The sequence below is a fragment of the Rhineura floridana genome, chromosome 2, assembly GCF_030035675.1.
Source record: "Rhineura floridana isolate rRhiFlo1 chromosome 2, rRhiFlo1.hap2, whole genome shotgun sequence".
Taxonomy (NCBI): Eukaryota; Metazoa; Chordata; class Lepidosauria; order Squamata; family Rhineuridae; genus Rhineura; species Rhineura floridana.
Window position 1 is genome coordinate 207,506,950 of NC_084481.1, and position 17,375 is coordinate 207,524,324.

At 43.4% G+C, this 17,375-nt stretch overlaps 1 protein-coding gene across 14 annotated transcripts in view; it reads left to right on the forward strand.

Annotated features, from left to right (window-relative positions):
- The window catches only part of UNC79 (unc-79 homolog, NALCN channel complex subunit), a 219,281-nt gene that overhangs the window by 52,452 nt on the left and 149,454 nt on the right, over window positions 1–17,375 (forward strand). For all 14 annotated transcript variants that reach the window (XM_061612016.1, XM_061612022.1, XM_061612013.1 and 11 more), the window contains 5 exons: window positions 2,996–3,225; window positions 7,998–8,169; window positions 10,650–10,880; window positions 11,406–11,596; window positions 14,877–15,000. In XM_061612016.1, the coding sequence (XP_061468000.1) occupies window positions 2,996–3,225; window positions 7,998–8,169; window positions 10,650–10,880; window positions 11,406–11,596; window positions 14,877–15,000 (948 nt within the window). The remainder of the gene's footprint in view (window positions 1–2,995; window positions 3,226–7,997; window positions 8,170–10,649; window positions 10,881–11,405; window positions 11,597–14,876; window positions 15,001–17,375) is intronic.

The window sequence follows — 17,375 nt, forward strand, 5'->3', positions numbered from 1 at the left end:
ACAGTAATCTAATTTAGAGGTTACCAGAGCATGAACAACTGAAGCGAGGTTGTCTCTGTCCAGATAGGGGCGTAGTTGGGCCACCAACCAAAGTTGGTAGAAAGCGTTCCGTGCCACCGAGGCTACCTGAGCCTCAAGTGACAGAGATGGATCTAAAAGAATGCCCAAACTACGAACCTGCTCCTTCAGGGGGAGTGCAACCCCATCCAGGACAGGATAAACATCCACCATCTGGTCAGAAGAAGCACCCACTAACAGCATTTCAGTCTTGTCTGGATTGAGCTTCAGTTTATTAGCTCTCATCCAGTCCATTATCGCGACCAGGCACCGGTTCAGTACATTGACAGCCTCACCTGAAAAAGATGAAAAAGAGAAGTAGAGTTGCGTGTCATCAGCATACTGGTGACAACACACTCCAAAACTCCTGATGACCGCACCCAGTGGCTTCATGTAGATGTTAAAAAGCATGGGAGATAGAACTGACCCCTGCGGAACTCCATACTGGAGAGCCCAGGGTGCTGAGCAGTACTTCCCATGCACTACCCTCTGGAGACGACCCGCCAAGTAGGAGCAGAACCACTGCCAAGCAGTACCTCCAACTCCCAAATCAGCAAGTCTCCCCAGAAGGATACCATGGTCGATGGTATCAAAGGCCGCTGATAAGTCAAGGAGAATCAACAGAGTTACACTCCCCCTGTCTTTCTCCCGGCAAAGGTCATCATACAGGGCGACCAAGGCTTTCTCTGTGCCAAACCCGGGCCTGAAACCCGATTGAAATGGATCCAGATAATCGGTCTCATCCAAGAGTGTCTGGAGCTGGTCCGCAACCACTCGTTCCAGAACCTTGCCCAGGAATGGAAAGCATTTACACTCTGCTCTTCAGCTGGAAAAGCTCCCAGTTCAGGTTACAAATCAATAAAAATAATACAGCACCTGCCCTGGGGCTTACGGTCTAAAACAGCATCATAAGGAAGGAAAAAAAGAGATGGAAGAGGAAAACAAGCAAACTCAGGCACCAAATTCTTAATGTTGCAAGGTTTATATAATGACAGATTTGGATGGAAATGAGTAGTTCACAGGTCAAATAGCTGGCGGCTATGGAGCAATAATCTGGCAACCCGACCTGGAAGTGTCTGTAATGTAGCCGGAAGTTGTGACTTTACAAGGTGAGGCCTTGGTCTTTGGTGGCCTAGCTGTAATCTACTGGGTTCTTGACACTCTCATCATGAGAGGCAGGCTCACAGGGGTCCTACTCCTAGTGCCCTCCTAGTGCCCTCCCTCATTGAGCAGTTGGAACTGATGGCCTCTGCGAGGAGGGGCCAGTTCAGCCATTGAAAGCACCAGCAAGTGGAGATGGTGGTTCCTTGCTCTGTTTCATTTAAAAGTTGGCAGCCATTTAGCAACACCACTGCTGATGGGGCCATTCTTTTTTTTAGACCAGGACAATTGTCCCAAGTGCTCCCCATAAGAAAGGCTATGCCGGCACCTCAAGAGCCATACAGAGGGGTACCCTTCATATTCAAGTGCAAACCTGCACTTTATTTATATTTATTTATTTTAAGGAGAGTGGTAAGCGGCGGTAACGCAACCGAAGCTCTGCTCACGGCCGGAGTTCGATTCCAACGGAAGGAGGAAGTCGAATCTCTGGTAAAAGGGGTCGAGGTCCACTCAGCCTTCCATCCATCCGTGGTCGGTAAAATCAGTACCCGGCATATGCTGGGGGATAAAGAAAGGCCAGGGAAGGAACTGGCAATCCCACCCCATATATACGGTCTGCCTAGTAAATGTTGCAAGACGTCACCCTAAGAGTCTGAAACGACTCGCACTACAAGTGCGGGGACACCTTTACCTTTTCCCCACAAATGTTTCCAAAGCAGAGTTTAACAAAGATATCAAAAGAATAACTTCTGTACTAAAAAAATTAAGTGTACAAAGCAGTCTGATCTCAAAAGCATTAAATTACAAGTCTCCGTATGGTATGCAGTATAAAACGTATGAGTCACCCTTCAGGAAAAGATAAGCAAAAATGGTAGGTGGTCTAATAAGAAGCAGGACATGTCAGTAAGTACAAAGGCTGAAACCTTGGCTTGGGGTAACAACTCAGTCTTCTGTATGCTCAGACATGAACTTTCTTCTTTCTCTCTGGCCCTGCCTTCCCTACCCTTCAGATGTTGTTGGCCTACAACTCCCATCATCCCTGACCATTGAGCATGCTGGCTGGGGCTGTTGGAAGATGTAGTTCAACAACATCTAGAGAGCACCAGGCTGAGGAAAGTTTAAACTGTGCTTCTATCTCTGTATATTTTAAATAAATGCAAAGATTACAAAACAGTAATCAGCCACAAGGGATTTCTTCATAGAATAGTAGAGTTGGAAGGGGCCTGTAAGGCCATTGAGTCCAACTTCCTGTTCAATGCAGGAATCCATCTTAAAGTGTCTTAAAGCACTCTTGGACTACAATTCCCATCATATTTGAGAAGGGTTGCCAGGTTCCTGGCCTGAGACTGATCTTGTATCTTCAGCAGAAGAGAAAGTCAGCCAAGTGCAGGTGTTCTTGCAACCCTGTAATGGGAAAAACCACAAGGTGGAATTCTCCCTCCCCCCTGCACAACTTTTAAAGATACAGAAGACCTCTTAGAGGCCGGGCCAGGCAACCAAGAGGTCTTCTGCATCTTTAAAAGTTGTGTAGGGGGAAGGGAGAATTCCACGTTGTGGTTTTTCCCATTACAAAGTTGCAAGAACACCTGCACTTGGCTGACTTTCTGTTCTCCTAAAGATACAGGATCAGTCTCAGGCCAGGAACCTGGCAACCTTATATCTGACCATTGACCATGCTGGCTGGGGTTGATGGGAGCTGTACTTAAAAACATCTGGAGTACACCAGGTTGAGGAAGCTTGTGCTGAGTCTGTTAACGGTTAAGTCTTTGAATGTCAGCTTTTTGATCCTTTCAGGCACCATGATGGGCTTAATTACACTTATTTTTTTTCCTTCCAGAACTGTAGCTCACATGTTAGGAGGGCTGTTGTCACATGTTTTTCTGCTGGTTGCTGTGATCGCCATGGGAACAGGCCAGTGCGTTACTGCAAACGATGCCACTCAAACCATCACAGCAGTGAAGTTGGGGCAACGGCTGAGACTCATCTCTACCAGACATCACCCCCTCCTATCAATACTCGGGAATGTGGAGCTGAGGAACTAGTTTGTACTGTGGAAGCTGTTATCAGGTAATCTATACTGGGGAAATAAACACAGAAGACTCTTCCCCAACTCACTCCCTGTCTCATTAGTGCATAAAAATAACGTTATGCTCTTAGAGGCCATCACTGTGATATTATCAGAACATAAGAAAAGATCTAGTAGATCAGGCCAGTGGCTCATCTGGTCCAGCATCCTGTTCTGACAGTGGCCAACCAGATGCATATGAGAAGCCCAAAAGCAGGACATGAGCACAACAGCAATCCTCCAGCCACTGGCATTCAGAGCCATACTGCCTCTGACACTGGAGAGACTACTTAGCCATTATGCCTAGTAGCAATTAATAGCCTTATTCTCCATGAATTTGTCTAATCTTCTTTTATAGCCATCCAAGTTGGCATTATTGTATACACACTGGAAACATTTGGTTGTGAAGCGGTTTATAAATAGGCAAATAAATACAAAAATAAATAAATACAATAAATCTGCATCACCCACACCAGCCACCCATAAATTGGGAGAAAAATCAGTAAAAGGGAATATGTATGTGCTTAGGCTCTCCCCATGATTGAAAATTCTGTGCTCTGCCTGCAAAATGTCTAAGTGCTTGGTTTATGTGTATGTCAGGGCTGGCAAGAGGCAGCCTGCTATTCTCCTGGTGATGGCTTTAACAGATAGCTGGTTCTGTCTGAGGCAAGGCATTCGGGATAGACAGCCCTGTGTGGTATTGGATCAAGTTCAGAATGTTGTGCCACCAGTGGAGAACCCCAGACTAAGCCTTAAATAAGAGTGCAACTTAGTTTGGTGGTTAGCTCCACCCCTACACTGGTGGGAGAAGCTCCTCTGGTTGGAGAGGACTTGCTTATTTCTGCACCCATTGACTCCTATGGCGTAGGGGAGATAGTGGTTCTGTTGAAGTGTCTAGACTGAAGTCCTTGGAGTTGGAGGGTTGGCAGAATGGCCTCCTCTTGTGATGGAGCTTCCTGGGTGGTGGAGAATAGGGATGTGCTTGAATTTTACAAAATTCTAATTTGACACTGGATTTCCTATTTTTCAATGGGGTTTTTTTGCCTTGCAGATCAGCTTTTTTGTTTTTTTTTTAGTTTTGTTCCGCAACTGAAGCAGATTTTTTTAAAAAATTGCCTAAAAATATTGATATTAATATTTATATTTCCTGAATATCAGTATTGATATTTTGAGGAAAATATCAATATTTTTTAAAATCTATGAAAAAAATGATATTTTAAAAAATATCAATATTAATATTGATGACCTTTAGCGTAGCGACACCTACCCTTTGGAATCCCCCCCTTAAATATTAGACAGGCACCATCTCTGTTATCTTTTCAGCACCTACTGGAGAACTTCCTCTTTCAACAAGCTTTTTAAGTTGAGATCTGTGTCTGTGTTGGAATTGCATTTTAAAGATGTTTTTAAAGCTTTCTTTAAAAATAAAAAAGATGTTTTTAAAGACGTTTTGAAGATGTTTTGTTCTAATATATTTTAATGTATGTTTTTATGATGTTTTATAGTGTTTTTAGTATTTTTGTTTCCCATCCTAGGCTCCTGCTGGGAGCAAGGGCAGGATATAAATTAAATTCATCATCATCATCATCAATATTTTTGTGGAAAATACCCAAATCGGTATTTATTGCAAATAGTGAACATTGATCCCTTACAAAGCAGCACCGGAAGGAAGTTCGATGGAGCAAAAATCAAACTGGCACCGAAATGTGAATCCCATCCCTAGTGGGGAATGAGGTGGCCAGTACCGAGTCATCCTTTTTTCTGACCACCTTTGCTGCCCTTCCCCTAGCATAATCCATATTGTTCCCTGATCCAACTATGTATTTCCGGATTGAATTTGAAGCATCTGGTACCCAACGCTTCTCTGCTACAGTTCTCAAATCCTGACCCACCAGTGCCTTCCCTCAATACCAAGCAGTCGCCTTGTTCTTCTTGCATCTAGCATACATATTTTCTGAAAGAACCTCCTCACAGCCATTTGGAGAAAGGATATCTGCCTGTCCCAACTCCTGGCTGTGGCTCCATTCCTTTAAAAGAAGCCAGTGACAAGTAGAGCTCTCCCTAGATCCATATGCTGGAGTTTTTAACCGATCAGTTAATGAGTAGCACTGTGAATGGGTGAGGTCAGTCAGTGGTGCAATTAAGTAATTCTGGACTTATGTGGCTTACGAGATCCCCCTGTTTAGATGGGAATGTGTGTTCTTTCACTTATTTCAAAATGTGTTAGCCAGGCCTGGCGCTTTTGGGGTCCCTCCTGCTCATTCTGCTGAGTTGGAGACAAACAACAGCTGTAGGAGGGCAACTGGTTCCCCATCCCTGCTGTAGATGGATCTGCACCAGTTGTTCTCCTTTTCTTCTCCATCAACATCCTTCAGATACTGTTGGACTACAACTTCCATCAGCCCCCTGTAGCATGGCCAGTGAGCAGGGATGATGAGAGTTGCAGTCCAACAACATCTGGAGGGCACCATGTTGGCTATCCCTGCTCCAGAGCCAAAGCAAAGCTTTTGTCTCCCACCCCCATTATCTATAAACTGCCCAAATGCTAAAATACATTTCCCCTCAATATCCCTATTTCAATTGTGCAGTGCTCTTCTGTGCTTAACCCAATTCTCCTTTCAAAGTGCAGCAGCGGGGAGGAGACTGGATAAGTCCACAATCCTGTTTTCTTGGGCTGTAGGCACTCTTCTATTTTATTTTAGTTTTAATTCCTGCTATTTCACTCCAGCGGGTGTAAATAGCACTTTAAAAAAAGAAAGAAAAACAAATGTAGGTGCATTTGTGCTAATCCAATAGTGTAAAAAAAAAGAAAAAAAGAACTATGAACAAAACCCCCAACTGTGATGAAAAGGCACTAAGATTAGGTAGGAGGTAACAACTTCAGGAAACAATGAATTTAAGCAGCTGCTTCAAATGTCTGGAGAAGGGGAGGTGAGGAGATGGAATTAATAAAAGCTGGTGCTGCTACAGGAGAGAGGGAGGCAACATTGACACACAGCTTGTCAGTTTCAACTGCTGCCTTCCTATATCCCTTTGAAAGAAACAACTTGCAGGAAACAATTAAATTAAAGCCCTGGTTTTGGAATTAAGCGGAACATGAGGGGGAAAGGGGAAAGGAGAAGAAAAAGACTGTCCACGTGGGTATGCCACGCCCTCTGTGTGGATGGAACATAGCGATACACATGCACCCTGAAGTGGGGAAAATCAACTGTAATTCCACTTGTAGTTTACAACAGGAGAGCAAGAATAGGTTAGCCCTAGGAGTGTTCTGTCTGGAAGCATGCTTGGATACACCCTCTTTTAATGAAATGATTTTTCTATTGGATATATTTCTATTTTCCTTCCTAGGTAATTGGTTCCATTGTCATACCAGTCTGGCAGTTAGAAAGTTTTTCCTGATGTTGAACCAAAATCTGGCTTCCTTTGAGTCCATTGTTCCATGTCCTGCACTCTGGGACGATGAAGAAAAGATTCTTGCCCTCCTCTGTGTGACAACCTTTCAAGTACTTGAAGAGTGCGATCATATTGGCTTAGGATCACGCAATGACCTTCATAGCAGTAATTTGGAACCAGGCCACTCCAGACCTAGACTAATATTTTGTTTAGAATAAAAGTGGTTCTCCAAGTCATTGTGCTGTTCAGAGAAAAGTGAACACATACAGATCAGCATATATCTATATTAGCAGGATCAAGGGTCTGAAGCTGTTGTTCTACGCTGCTTTAACCTTTTGGCTCTGGTACTTTTTAACAGAGCTTGGAAAAGTTACTTTTTTGAACTACAAGTCCCATCAGCCCCAGCCAGCATGGCCACTGGATTGGGCTGATGGGAGCTGTAGTTCAAAAAAGTAACTTTTCCAAGCTCTGCTTTTTAAGTAGCTGTCTTCATAAAACAATTCATGGGCCACAATACAACAGACAATACAGTTTGCATTGAAGCAGATTCACGCAATATATGGAGCTTGAGGAAAGGTTATTTAAAGTATCTCCCTTACCTGTATGAGGCTGCCTCCATCCTGATGTCAGCTTCAGAGGCCCTGCTTGATCTTTCTGGACATGAGAGACACAGCCCCACGGATATGGAATTTCCTCCCAAATATTATGCATAAGGCTGCATCAGCACATGCTCTTAAAACATGCTTAGAAAATCCACTTTTTAAGGGTTGCTATCTCTTGGATCAGGAATGGGCAACTTGTGGCCCTCCAGATGTTGCTGAACTCTCAACTCCCATCATCCCTGACATTGGCTATGCTGGCTGGGGCTGATGGAAGTTTGAGTCCAACAGCATCCACTGGTTCCCCATTCCTGCCTTAGAAGATTTTTATTGCTGATAATTGGAAAGTGTCTTAATTAATTTTTAATGTATTTTATAATAATGGAGTTTTGGCGGCCCATGAAACTGCTGCTTTATTGAAACATGATTTCGACTGAACATCAGGAAAAATTTCCTAACTGTTAAGAGCAGTACAACAATGGAAGCAATTAGCTAGGGAGGTGGTGGCCTCTCCATCACTGGAGGCTTTCAAGAGGCAGCTGGACAACCACCTGTCGGGTATGCTTTATGCTGGATTCTTGCATGGCCTTATAGGCCCCTTCCAACTCTACGATTCTATGACACCGTATTCTATGGATATTAAAACATATAATGCATCTTGTGATGGCTTCCCCCTAAAGGACAGTCTAGAAATAAATAAATAAATAAATAAATAAATGGGGGGGGGCTTGTTCCTGGAAGTGTTTTAGGCATCTGTTCAGAGTCATGCTTTTGTTTTTTAGCTTATTGAAAGAGGCTGAATTCCATGCAGAGCAAAGAGAGTATGAGCTCAATCGCAGGAGACAGCTGGGCTTGTCCTCTTCGCATCATTCTTTGGACAACACAGACTTTGATAACAAAGACGATGACAAGCATGACCAGCGCCTTCTGAGCCAGTTTGGAATTTGGTTCTTGGTAAGTGCCTTTTGCTCTTTCAGGTTTCTTTTTTTTCTTTGGATTCTAAAGAGAATAGATTACCATAATATCAGAATTTGTTGGAGAGCCTCCAATAGTCTAGAAAAGCATGACTAACACGGCCTTTGATGGTGTGGGGACGGTAGTTTTTCAGAAACCCCTTTTCAGACAGGTTTATGTGAATCCCCAGAGAATTTTCCTAGTTATTCTAGAGGTTAAAGGCTATCACTCAGTGGCAGAGTGCATCGTTTTGTATGTGAAAGATCCCACATTCAGTCCCTGGCAACTTCGGGTAGCCTAGCCATCAGTAGATACTAGCCACAATGGCTATGTTCTGCCTCCACTGTTGGAGGCAGTATGCCGATGCATATCAGTTCATGGTGAGCACAAGTGGAGAGAGTGCTGTTGTGCTGTGTTCCTGCTTGCAGGCTTCCTGTTTGGCATCTGGTTGGCCACTGTGAGAACAGGATGCTGGACTAGATGGGCCATTGGCCTGATCTATCAGGTTCTTCTTATGTTCTTGTGCCTTGGAAATACCCCTGTCTGAAACTGGAGAAATTCTGCAAGTCACTGTAGACAACACTGATGGACCAATGGTCTGACTTGGTGCAAGGCAACTTCCTATGCTCATATGGAGCTTCTGAAATTCTGCCATCCTAAGCAAGTGCTACCCTGCCGTTTGGTTTGGGCTGACGTTGCTGATTTCTATGCCTGGTTTTGAGCTGAACTAGGAGTGACTGACATATCCTTAATTAGTGGATTATCTACAATCAAGCATACTTCTTAACAGTCCAGTTTAGCATAATTGGCCCTCTTTATTAGGGATGGAGACTATAAATCCAGGAAACAAAGGTGTGTGTGTGGGTCCTCTGTATTTCACCCTCTTTTAGAAAATCCATCAAAAGCCAGATCTAGTCTATAAAAACAGCCCAAATAGTGGTTGCACAGTTTGTGCCTTCCAGAACAATGAGTCATATCCACCCTCGCTCATAAAAATTTATGTTTCTCCTATCATCCAGCACTTGGTGCTGGCTGTTTTGTCTCTAGGCTTTTACAAACAGGTCTGAACATCTTGCCTTTTAAGAACAGTAAACCTTTATTCAGCATTTTGGAACTTAATGTAACAAACAGTTTCAAGTAAACTGTCACCCTCCCTGGTAGCTTAAGAGAAGATACCTGTAGCCTCTTCTATATATCACTGTTCAATCATCCAAATTCTGTGGGTAATGCCTGTTGATGGTGCATTTGGGGTTGTGCCTGCTAGGGAAGTGCTAGAATTCCACCCAATTCGGATTTGGTACCAAATTTTCCATTAATTTGCTTATTCCTAATAGGTGAGGATTGGATTTTAATTTCCACTGCTATTTTTGAAAATTGACTTAAAAAAAATAAAATAAACCAGCCCACCTCTAAAACATCAATTGTAAGAATGATAATTTATCAATATTTCCTTTTCAAAATTGATATTTTCTTCAAAATATCAATATTTCCCTTAAAAGTATTGATATTAATATCAATATTTTTTCCGAGTGGGAAAAAAATGGATCGGTAAAAGCAGCAGCTAGTCGTCATAAGTCATAATCAACTTGAAGACACATAACAACAAAGCAGATACAAGATGAACTTGAATCAATGACAGCCTGTTAGGTCGATGGAATGCTTTCGAACTGGCACTGGCCAACAGATCGCATCCCTCGTGCCTGCTGGCTTTGTCCCAATCTGTGCATCTGCATCCAGCCTTCTGTAGAACACCTACACACGGACAAGCTGTCTAAGTTCAGGCTTCATACATGGTAGCTGTAATTAGCATTTAGCAAGGTGTAGGCCACTTAGAGAGAGCTCTTGTACAGCTTGCATGTACATAGACTGTATGGAGAGCTTCTTGTGATTGCATGAGGTCAGTGCAATCATTATCTATGCCAGTGGTGGGGAACTTGGAACTTCTGCAGATATTTCTGGACAATCCCCCCATCATCCTTGATCATTGGCCATGCCAGATTGGGCAGATGGAGGTTCGAGTCGAACAACATGTGGAGATCTACAGGTTCCCTACCACTGATTTATGGAATGTGGATTGTATTACACTGGAGATGCATAGCTAGGGCTACAGTCCATGATTTGATAGTGTTGAAAAGTTGCACTGGTTCTCCTATCTGGCAGAATCTGAATCTGACACTCATGCCACAACCTCAGCTTTTATTATTAAAAAGCAAGTTGCTAGTCTTCAGGTTTAGAGCAGAAGCACAGCAGTGGGTGTAAGTGACTCCATTGTTTCTTTGTTTAACTTTAACATGTATAAACTGCTTTTTCTAATACCGTTGCTCAAGCTTGATATCAGTCTTAGCCCTTCCTTATGGTCTTTCTCAAAGATTGTCCAGATGTATATATCATAATATGCCCCTTCCCTCCTATTGCAACAATGCTGCTTGCAAGAGAGAGTGAGAACTTGTTCTAACATCTGAACAAAACATGTTTTCCAGGTAAGCCTCTGCACCCCTAGCGAGAACACCCCCACAGAGAGCTTGGCTCGGCTGGTCAGCATGGTCTTCCAGTGGTTCCATTCCACAGCCTACATGATGGATGATGAAGTTGGCAGTCTAGTGGAGAAACTCAAGCCCCAGTTTGTCACCAAGTGGCTGAAGACAGTGTGTGATGTTCGGTTTGATGTCATGGTGATGTGTCTCCTTCCTAAACCAATGGAGTTTGCAAGGGTAAGAAATGTGCATCACGCTTCTTCTGGCAATACCTTGCTATGCACCAGTTTAATGTTTTTAGTATCCAGTGGAGGCTAACCCTTTAGGATGAATGGGTATTGCCCTACCAACCTCTGTCTGTCCTGAGCCTCTTGCAGGCAGTCCAGAAGTGGCACTGACTGTCAGCTTCCTCCTCCTTAGTCCCAGTGCTGCCTCTGTAGAACTCAACAGGAAGGAGGATGAGGACAAAACTAGAATTAGTTGGTTCTGCCTGTCATTTGCTGTGGCTCCGCCTACTGTTGGCCTACCAGTCCCAATGGGTGCCAGCCACCACTATGAGTATGGATGCATAAATATTGGGCACTCGCAGTGACCTTGAATTGCAGAGTTTAGATTTGATTTAGTTGTTCTTGAGATATAAGAAAAGAAAATGTACTGTTGGTTATTCACCAGCATTTTATGACTGCATGGTGCCATGTACAATATAGGGTTGTTTTGAAAGAACGAGTCCTTAATGAAGTCTTTCCCTGGAAATGCTCATAGGTGGGTGGATACTGGGACAAGTCCTGCAGCACCGTGACGCAGTTAAAGGAAGGTCTGAATCGGATCCTGTGCTTGATTCCATACAATGTAATCAACCAACCTGTGTGGGATTGTATTATGCCAGAGTGGCTGGAAGCCATCAGGACTGAAGTGCCAGACAATCAACTGAAGGAGTTCAGGGAAGTATTAAGGTAGGTAGGAGGATGTGGAAGTTTTTCAATTCTTGGCAGGGGCTTCTGTGTGTGTATCAATCAAATTTTGCGGAGAAATTGGCACCTGAGTTACTTGCTAGTTTATGATATTTATATATTGCTTCACACACCCAGAGGTATCCTGAAGTGGCTTGCATTGTGGCAAGTGGAATGTTTTTAGTTTCAAATCCACCTGTTGTGAAACTTGGGAAAGTTCACTGCATCTCAGCTGTTGGCTGAAACGCATGTCATTTTTTCAGTAAATGTCAGAACTGATTTGGGACCAGCGCTCAAATTATTGGGGAGTCATAGAGGCCTTGGCCCTGTTACCCTTTTCTGATAGCCCCCTTAGCTATAGAGGTCTACAGAGGGGCCATGATTTTACTAAGATTGGAGGGAGTCAGGGCTTGTGTGTTTCGTTAAGGGCCCCAGAATTTAAGCACTGCTTGGGTCTTCAGCTTCCTTCCTGGTGCTCTTGTCACCTCTGTCAGCAGAGCTTTAAGTTGGAAAATGGTAAGACCTTACATGGAAAACCCTTTGGGATGCCGTTTATTAAAACTTTGGGTTGCTCATGTAACATGCCTTCTGTTTCCTCTCCTCCCCCTGTGTGCTCCCAAAATCTTGCTGTGGAGGGTCCCCCAACCTTCCAGAGCCGATTTTGAGGGCACACCAGGGGGGGATGGTGGGGACAGGAGAAGACATTCTGTTGCGTGCATGGAAGTCTGTTGCACCAGTGGAGTTACAGCATTGGATCTGGTCCATAGTTTTAATTCTTTAGAAGAGAGGTAGGGTGCCTAAGCATTGCAGGTTATATCTGATCCATCAAGGCTTTTCCTTGCCCATATAGCACTGCTCAGTTGTTGGCAGGGGAAGGGACTGCACTCTCTCTTTTATCATCAGGTGCTCAAAATGACTTACATGAAAAGTACAAATTCAGGAAAACATAAGCTACACTACCAACAAAAAATTATCTAGTTCCAGCAGATTTTAGAGATGGAACCAAATATGTGCTGGCATTTATATTTTCAAAATGACTGCGACTGTGTTTCTCTGCTCCTATAGATCTTGGTGCAATATCTTTTTGATAAAATACCTTTTGCCTAAAATTTTCAGACTATTACAATATGGAGATTTGAGGTGAAAACTAATGCAGCTGTTCCACATGAGGAACAGCTTTTGATATAACAGAGGCATCTGCTAACATAAGAGAAGACGAGCCAATAAGAGACCTCATCCCAGTTTGCGTCTGTTTTGGAAATGCTTTTAAAGATGTTTTTCAAGATTTTTATTATAAAGACATTTTTCAGATGCTATATTTTTAAAAAAGTTTTAATGATTTTTTAGATGTTTTAGGATGTTTTTAGTGTTTTGTTCTTTGTTTGCCACCTTGGGCTCCTTATGGGAGGAAGGGCGAGATAGATGTGTAATTTATCATCATCATCATCATCACCCACACTCCACACTCCATTATTATTATTATTATTATTATTGTTGTTGTTGTTGTTGTTGTTAATTATATTATTAATTATTCTTAATAATAATAATAATAATAATAATTTCCTCCTGTTCCCCTTTTTCATTGCAGCCCTCCCCATGCCTCCTGAACATCTGTTCCAAAGGGTTGGGGAATCTTTCAGAAGAGTGTAGAAGGTGGCATGGGGGGGCAGCAGATGGAAGGTGGGATTGGAGAAAATCTCCTCCCCTTCTTTTATGTTACTGGGCACCTCTGCTGAAGTTCTGCCATTCTCCCTACCAACTTTCCTCTTTGCTCAGTATCGACCCTGACGAAGAGTTTTCATCAACTCCGAAGAGTGCTCAATTTGTTGTGACCTTTTTTGTCAGTATCACCCTGCTGTTAATGCCAGCAGAGCAGCTGTGCTAGTGTGTTACAGCAAACACAACAAAGAGTTCTCTGGTAAATTAAAGACTGACAAATGTATTGTGGCCTGGACTTTTGTGAACATTTTGTGGATCTATCCCTATATCTCCAACATCTTCAGCGCCCACTTCCTGTGTTTCATAAAATCTCATGTCATGATAAGCTTGGTTGTCTTTCAAGTTGCTCTGAGGATCTTTCTTTTCATTTTCTCAAAAAAATGCCAAAACCCTGAATATAGCTACTTTTCTGGAATTTGTCCCGGTGGAAACCACTGGAGGAAAACATAATCATTTATGTATCCATAGCTCACCCCATGTATGTAATGAAGCAAGATCTTATGAAAAATCATGCCAGAAAACATAAGTAGGTTCCACATACATCACAATGAGTGATATCTAAGGAAAGGAGCAATCCTAACAATGGGAAGCCAGCATAATGTACATGGGCTTCAGTTACGCCAGCATAAAGTACGTCAGATCCAAACCCCATTCATGAGCTCAAGCATGGCAGAGGGAAAACAAGCCTTTAAAATAGGTGTACACCAACATTTGTGCCAGTGTAACTTCCACTGGGTTGCCAGGTCATGTGACTGAGCTGAACAACGTTAAGTGTAAGTGTACCCCCCCACTCATCCTGCCCCTGGAATCCCCTTTTTGGAATTTAGACAGCTTCGGTTGAGCCAGCTGAGCCCTGACTGAACTGGGATGAGGAACTTACACTGGCCTATCTCCAGCTGAATTGGGATTGAGGACTTATACTGGTGTAGCCCTGACTGAGGTGGAGATCTGCCAGATCCTAACTTGCTAATTCTGATGGATCTTCAGTTTGGATTGCTCCCTTAGAATAGACTCATTGAAATTAATGGACCTAAGTTAGTCATGTCCATTAGTTTCTGGGTCTGTTCTGAGTGTACCTAAGATTGGATATCACCCTAGCTAAGGACCATACAGCATACTACCATACAGCAAAACAAAGTATGTGCCGTCATAACATTTGTAGGTCTGCTGACAGAGCTGGCCCTGTCATTAGCTATCTTACCCTCTTGTGTACAGTTGGCTGGTTTTATTTTGTATTGCATTGTGTTGTGTTGTTGCAACCTTCCCTTGGATCTTATGGTGACAGGCAGGTAAGAAATACAATAAATAAAAATAAAATAATCATCAATTCTGGCTTTTAATATTCTGGCTTTTAATATTAATAAGGAAATGGATGTTAAATGTTCTGTTTTATTTCATATATGGTTGTAAACCAACTTTGCCTGAAATGACGTCTATACATTTGTTAAATAAATAAATAAATAGAAATGTTTCATTGTGATATGATTTTCTAATGTACAACTTCCTGCCTTTTGCGAAAAGAGCTCATAAGAAGACCTTGTTGATCAAACTTTTGTCTTTGTAGCAAAATGTTTGATATTGAGCTGTGCCCGCTCCCTTTTTCCATGGAGGAGATGTTTGGCTTCATAAGCTGTCGGTTTACGGGATATCCTTCTTCTGTACAAGAGCAAGCTTTACTCTGGCTTCATGTGAGTCCTCATGCCTATGATGAAGTCAACATTGTGAAGTGCATCCAGTATTGAAGGAGTGAAATTCCCCAGGCAATATTGACACTCTTAAGCTGTCCACCTCTGGTGAAACTTGCCTGCCTGTAAAAATCCCATAGACCCCCTTTACTAGACCCAAAAGCTGGTGCATAGTTACTTTGCCTTTGTGATATGGTACAGTCACTGTCAGCATTTTGGTCTCCCTTTCTCATCAAAACCTCTTAAAAATATATTTGAATGCCACCTAGTAGCTTATACTCTAACAAAGTAAACTCTGGTCCAGAACAACCTCTGCCACAATGCATTTATTGATCTTTGTGATGGCTGGGAAGATGGCTGGGAAAAACATCAAGGCTGGAACGTCAACTGGGCTAAATGGACCAAAGGCACCCTCATATGTTCAAAATAATGGATGGTATGTGACTAAGATATACTCAGAGTAGACCCCTGAAATCAGTGAGTCTAAGCTGGGTCTACTCTGAGTATGATTTACTTGGATACAACCTAATTTGTTTGTTTTCATATTGGTTTTTATCTTTAAGGCTCACCAACTGCGAAGACCAGGAACATGACACAAGTCTTCTGTACACTGCAAAACTGTTAGAATAGCACTGGGACTGGAGGCCATATACCTGCACACTTCACCAGTGGAGAATGGTGGCATGGGCAGGGGGCACTCATCTAACCTCCAGTCGCCTGCATCGCTGCTGCATACCAGGAAAGAGTGAGGAGGGGCAAGGCAGCTAGGTCAGTGCAGTGCATACACACTGGCAGTGCCAATCTGGTGCTCCCACCAGTGCATTTGCATCACACGACCTTGCTGTTGCCTCACCCCTCCACCGCTCCATCCCGGTATGCAGCAGCGGTGCAGGTGACCAGAGGTCAGGTGAGTGCCACCACCCCACCCCATCACCCGCTACTCCACTTCACTGAATTCTACCTTCTTTTAAAGAATATCCAGATTTTAAGGACACAAGTAGCTCTAAATTGGGCATAAAGAGGAGGGATATCACGCTCCAGTAGGCCATTGAACATAGGCAATGAACTGTATTTTTCTTGGTGGGAGTGAGAGGTAGACCTTGGGCAGGTGTAAGTGGTAAGCCAGAAACCAGGCGTTGTGGGGGCAAGTCAGCGGCCAGGCCCAAAGGCCAACCAAAGCATAGAGGAACACACCAGATCTCAGGAAGACCTCATTGCTCAAGCATGGTTCAGCACAGTGGTGAGGAACCTTAGGATTGAGAGGTCAAATGTGGCTTTCCAGGCCTCTATATCTGGCCCTTAGAACTCTCCCCAAGCTGTACATTTATTGCTTCACCCAATTTTGCCCCTGCCCACCATTGGCATATGGTACTTGGAAGGTTGCCTAGAAGGAATGCCACTCTCTCAGGCTAAAAAAAAAAAAGCTGCCCTACCCTTGGTTTAATTGGAACAAGAAGCCCTCTTATGCTCCTTTCTGTCCAGGAAGATCCAATAGCTGCTCTAAGGAGGTGGGATCATACCAGGCCCTGAGGATGCTCAACTGTCCTAGGCAAAAACATGCAGTTCAGTGCCTCATCACACATGGGCAGCTACATGCAACCCAAATGATAAAATGATACAAAACTGGGAGAGATAGCTAACACAATGGAAGACAGGAATAAAATCCAAAGGGACCTGGATAGACTAGAAAATTGGGCTGAAATTAATAAAATGACATTCAGTAAAGACAAATGTAGGATTCTGCATTTGGCCACAAAAACAAAATGCACGGGTACAGGATGGGAAATACCTGGCTTAGCAGTAGTGCGTGTGAGAAGGACCTTGGAATTGTAGTGGATCGCAAGTTGAACATGACCCAGCAGTGTGATGCTGTGGCAAAAAAGGCAAATGCGGTTTTGGGCTGCATAAACAGAGCTATAGTTTCCAGGTCAAGGGAAGTAATAGTCCCACTATATTCTGCATTCGTCAGGCCTCATCTGGAATACTGCGTTCAGTTCTGGGCGCCTCATTTTAAGAAAGATATAGACAAGTTAAAGCGGGTTCAGAAGAGGGCGACGAGGATGATAGCCGGTACGGAGAACAAGTCTTATGAGGAAAGGTTGAAGGAACTTGGCATGTTCAGTCTGGTGAAGAGAAGGCTGAGGGGGTGACATGATTGCACCCTTTAAGTACCTGAAGGGCTGTCACATAGAGAAGGGTACAGATTTGTTCTCTGCTGCCCCAGAGGGTAGGACTAGGTCTAATGGTTTTAAGTTGCAGGAGCGTATATTCAGATTGGACATTAGAAGGAACTTCTTGACAGTAAGGGCAGTTCAGCAATGGAACCGACTGCCTAGGGAGGTGGTGGGATCCCCTTCGCTGGATGTCTTCAAGCAGAG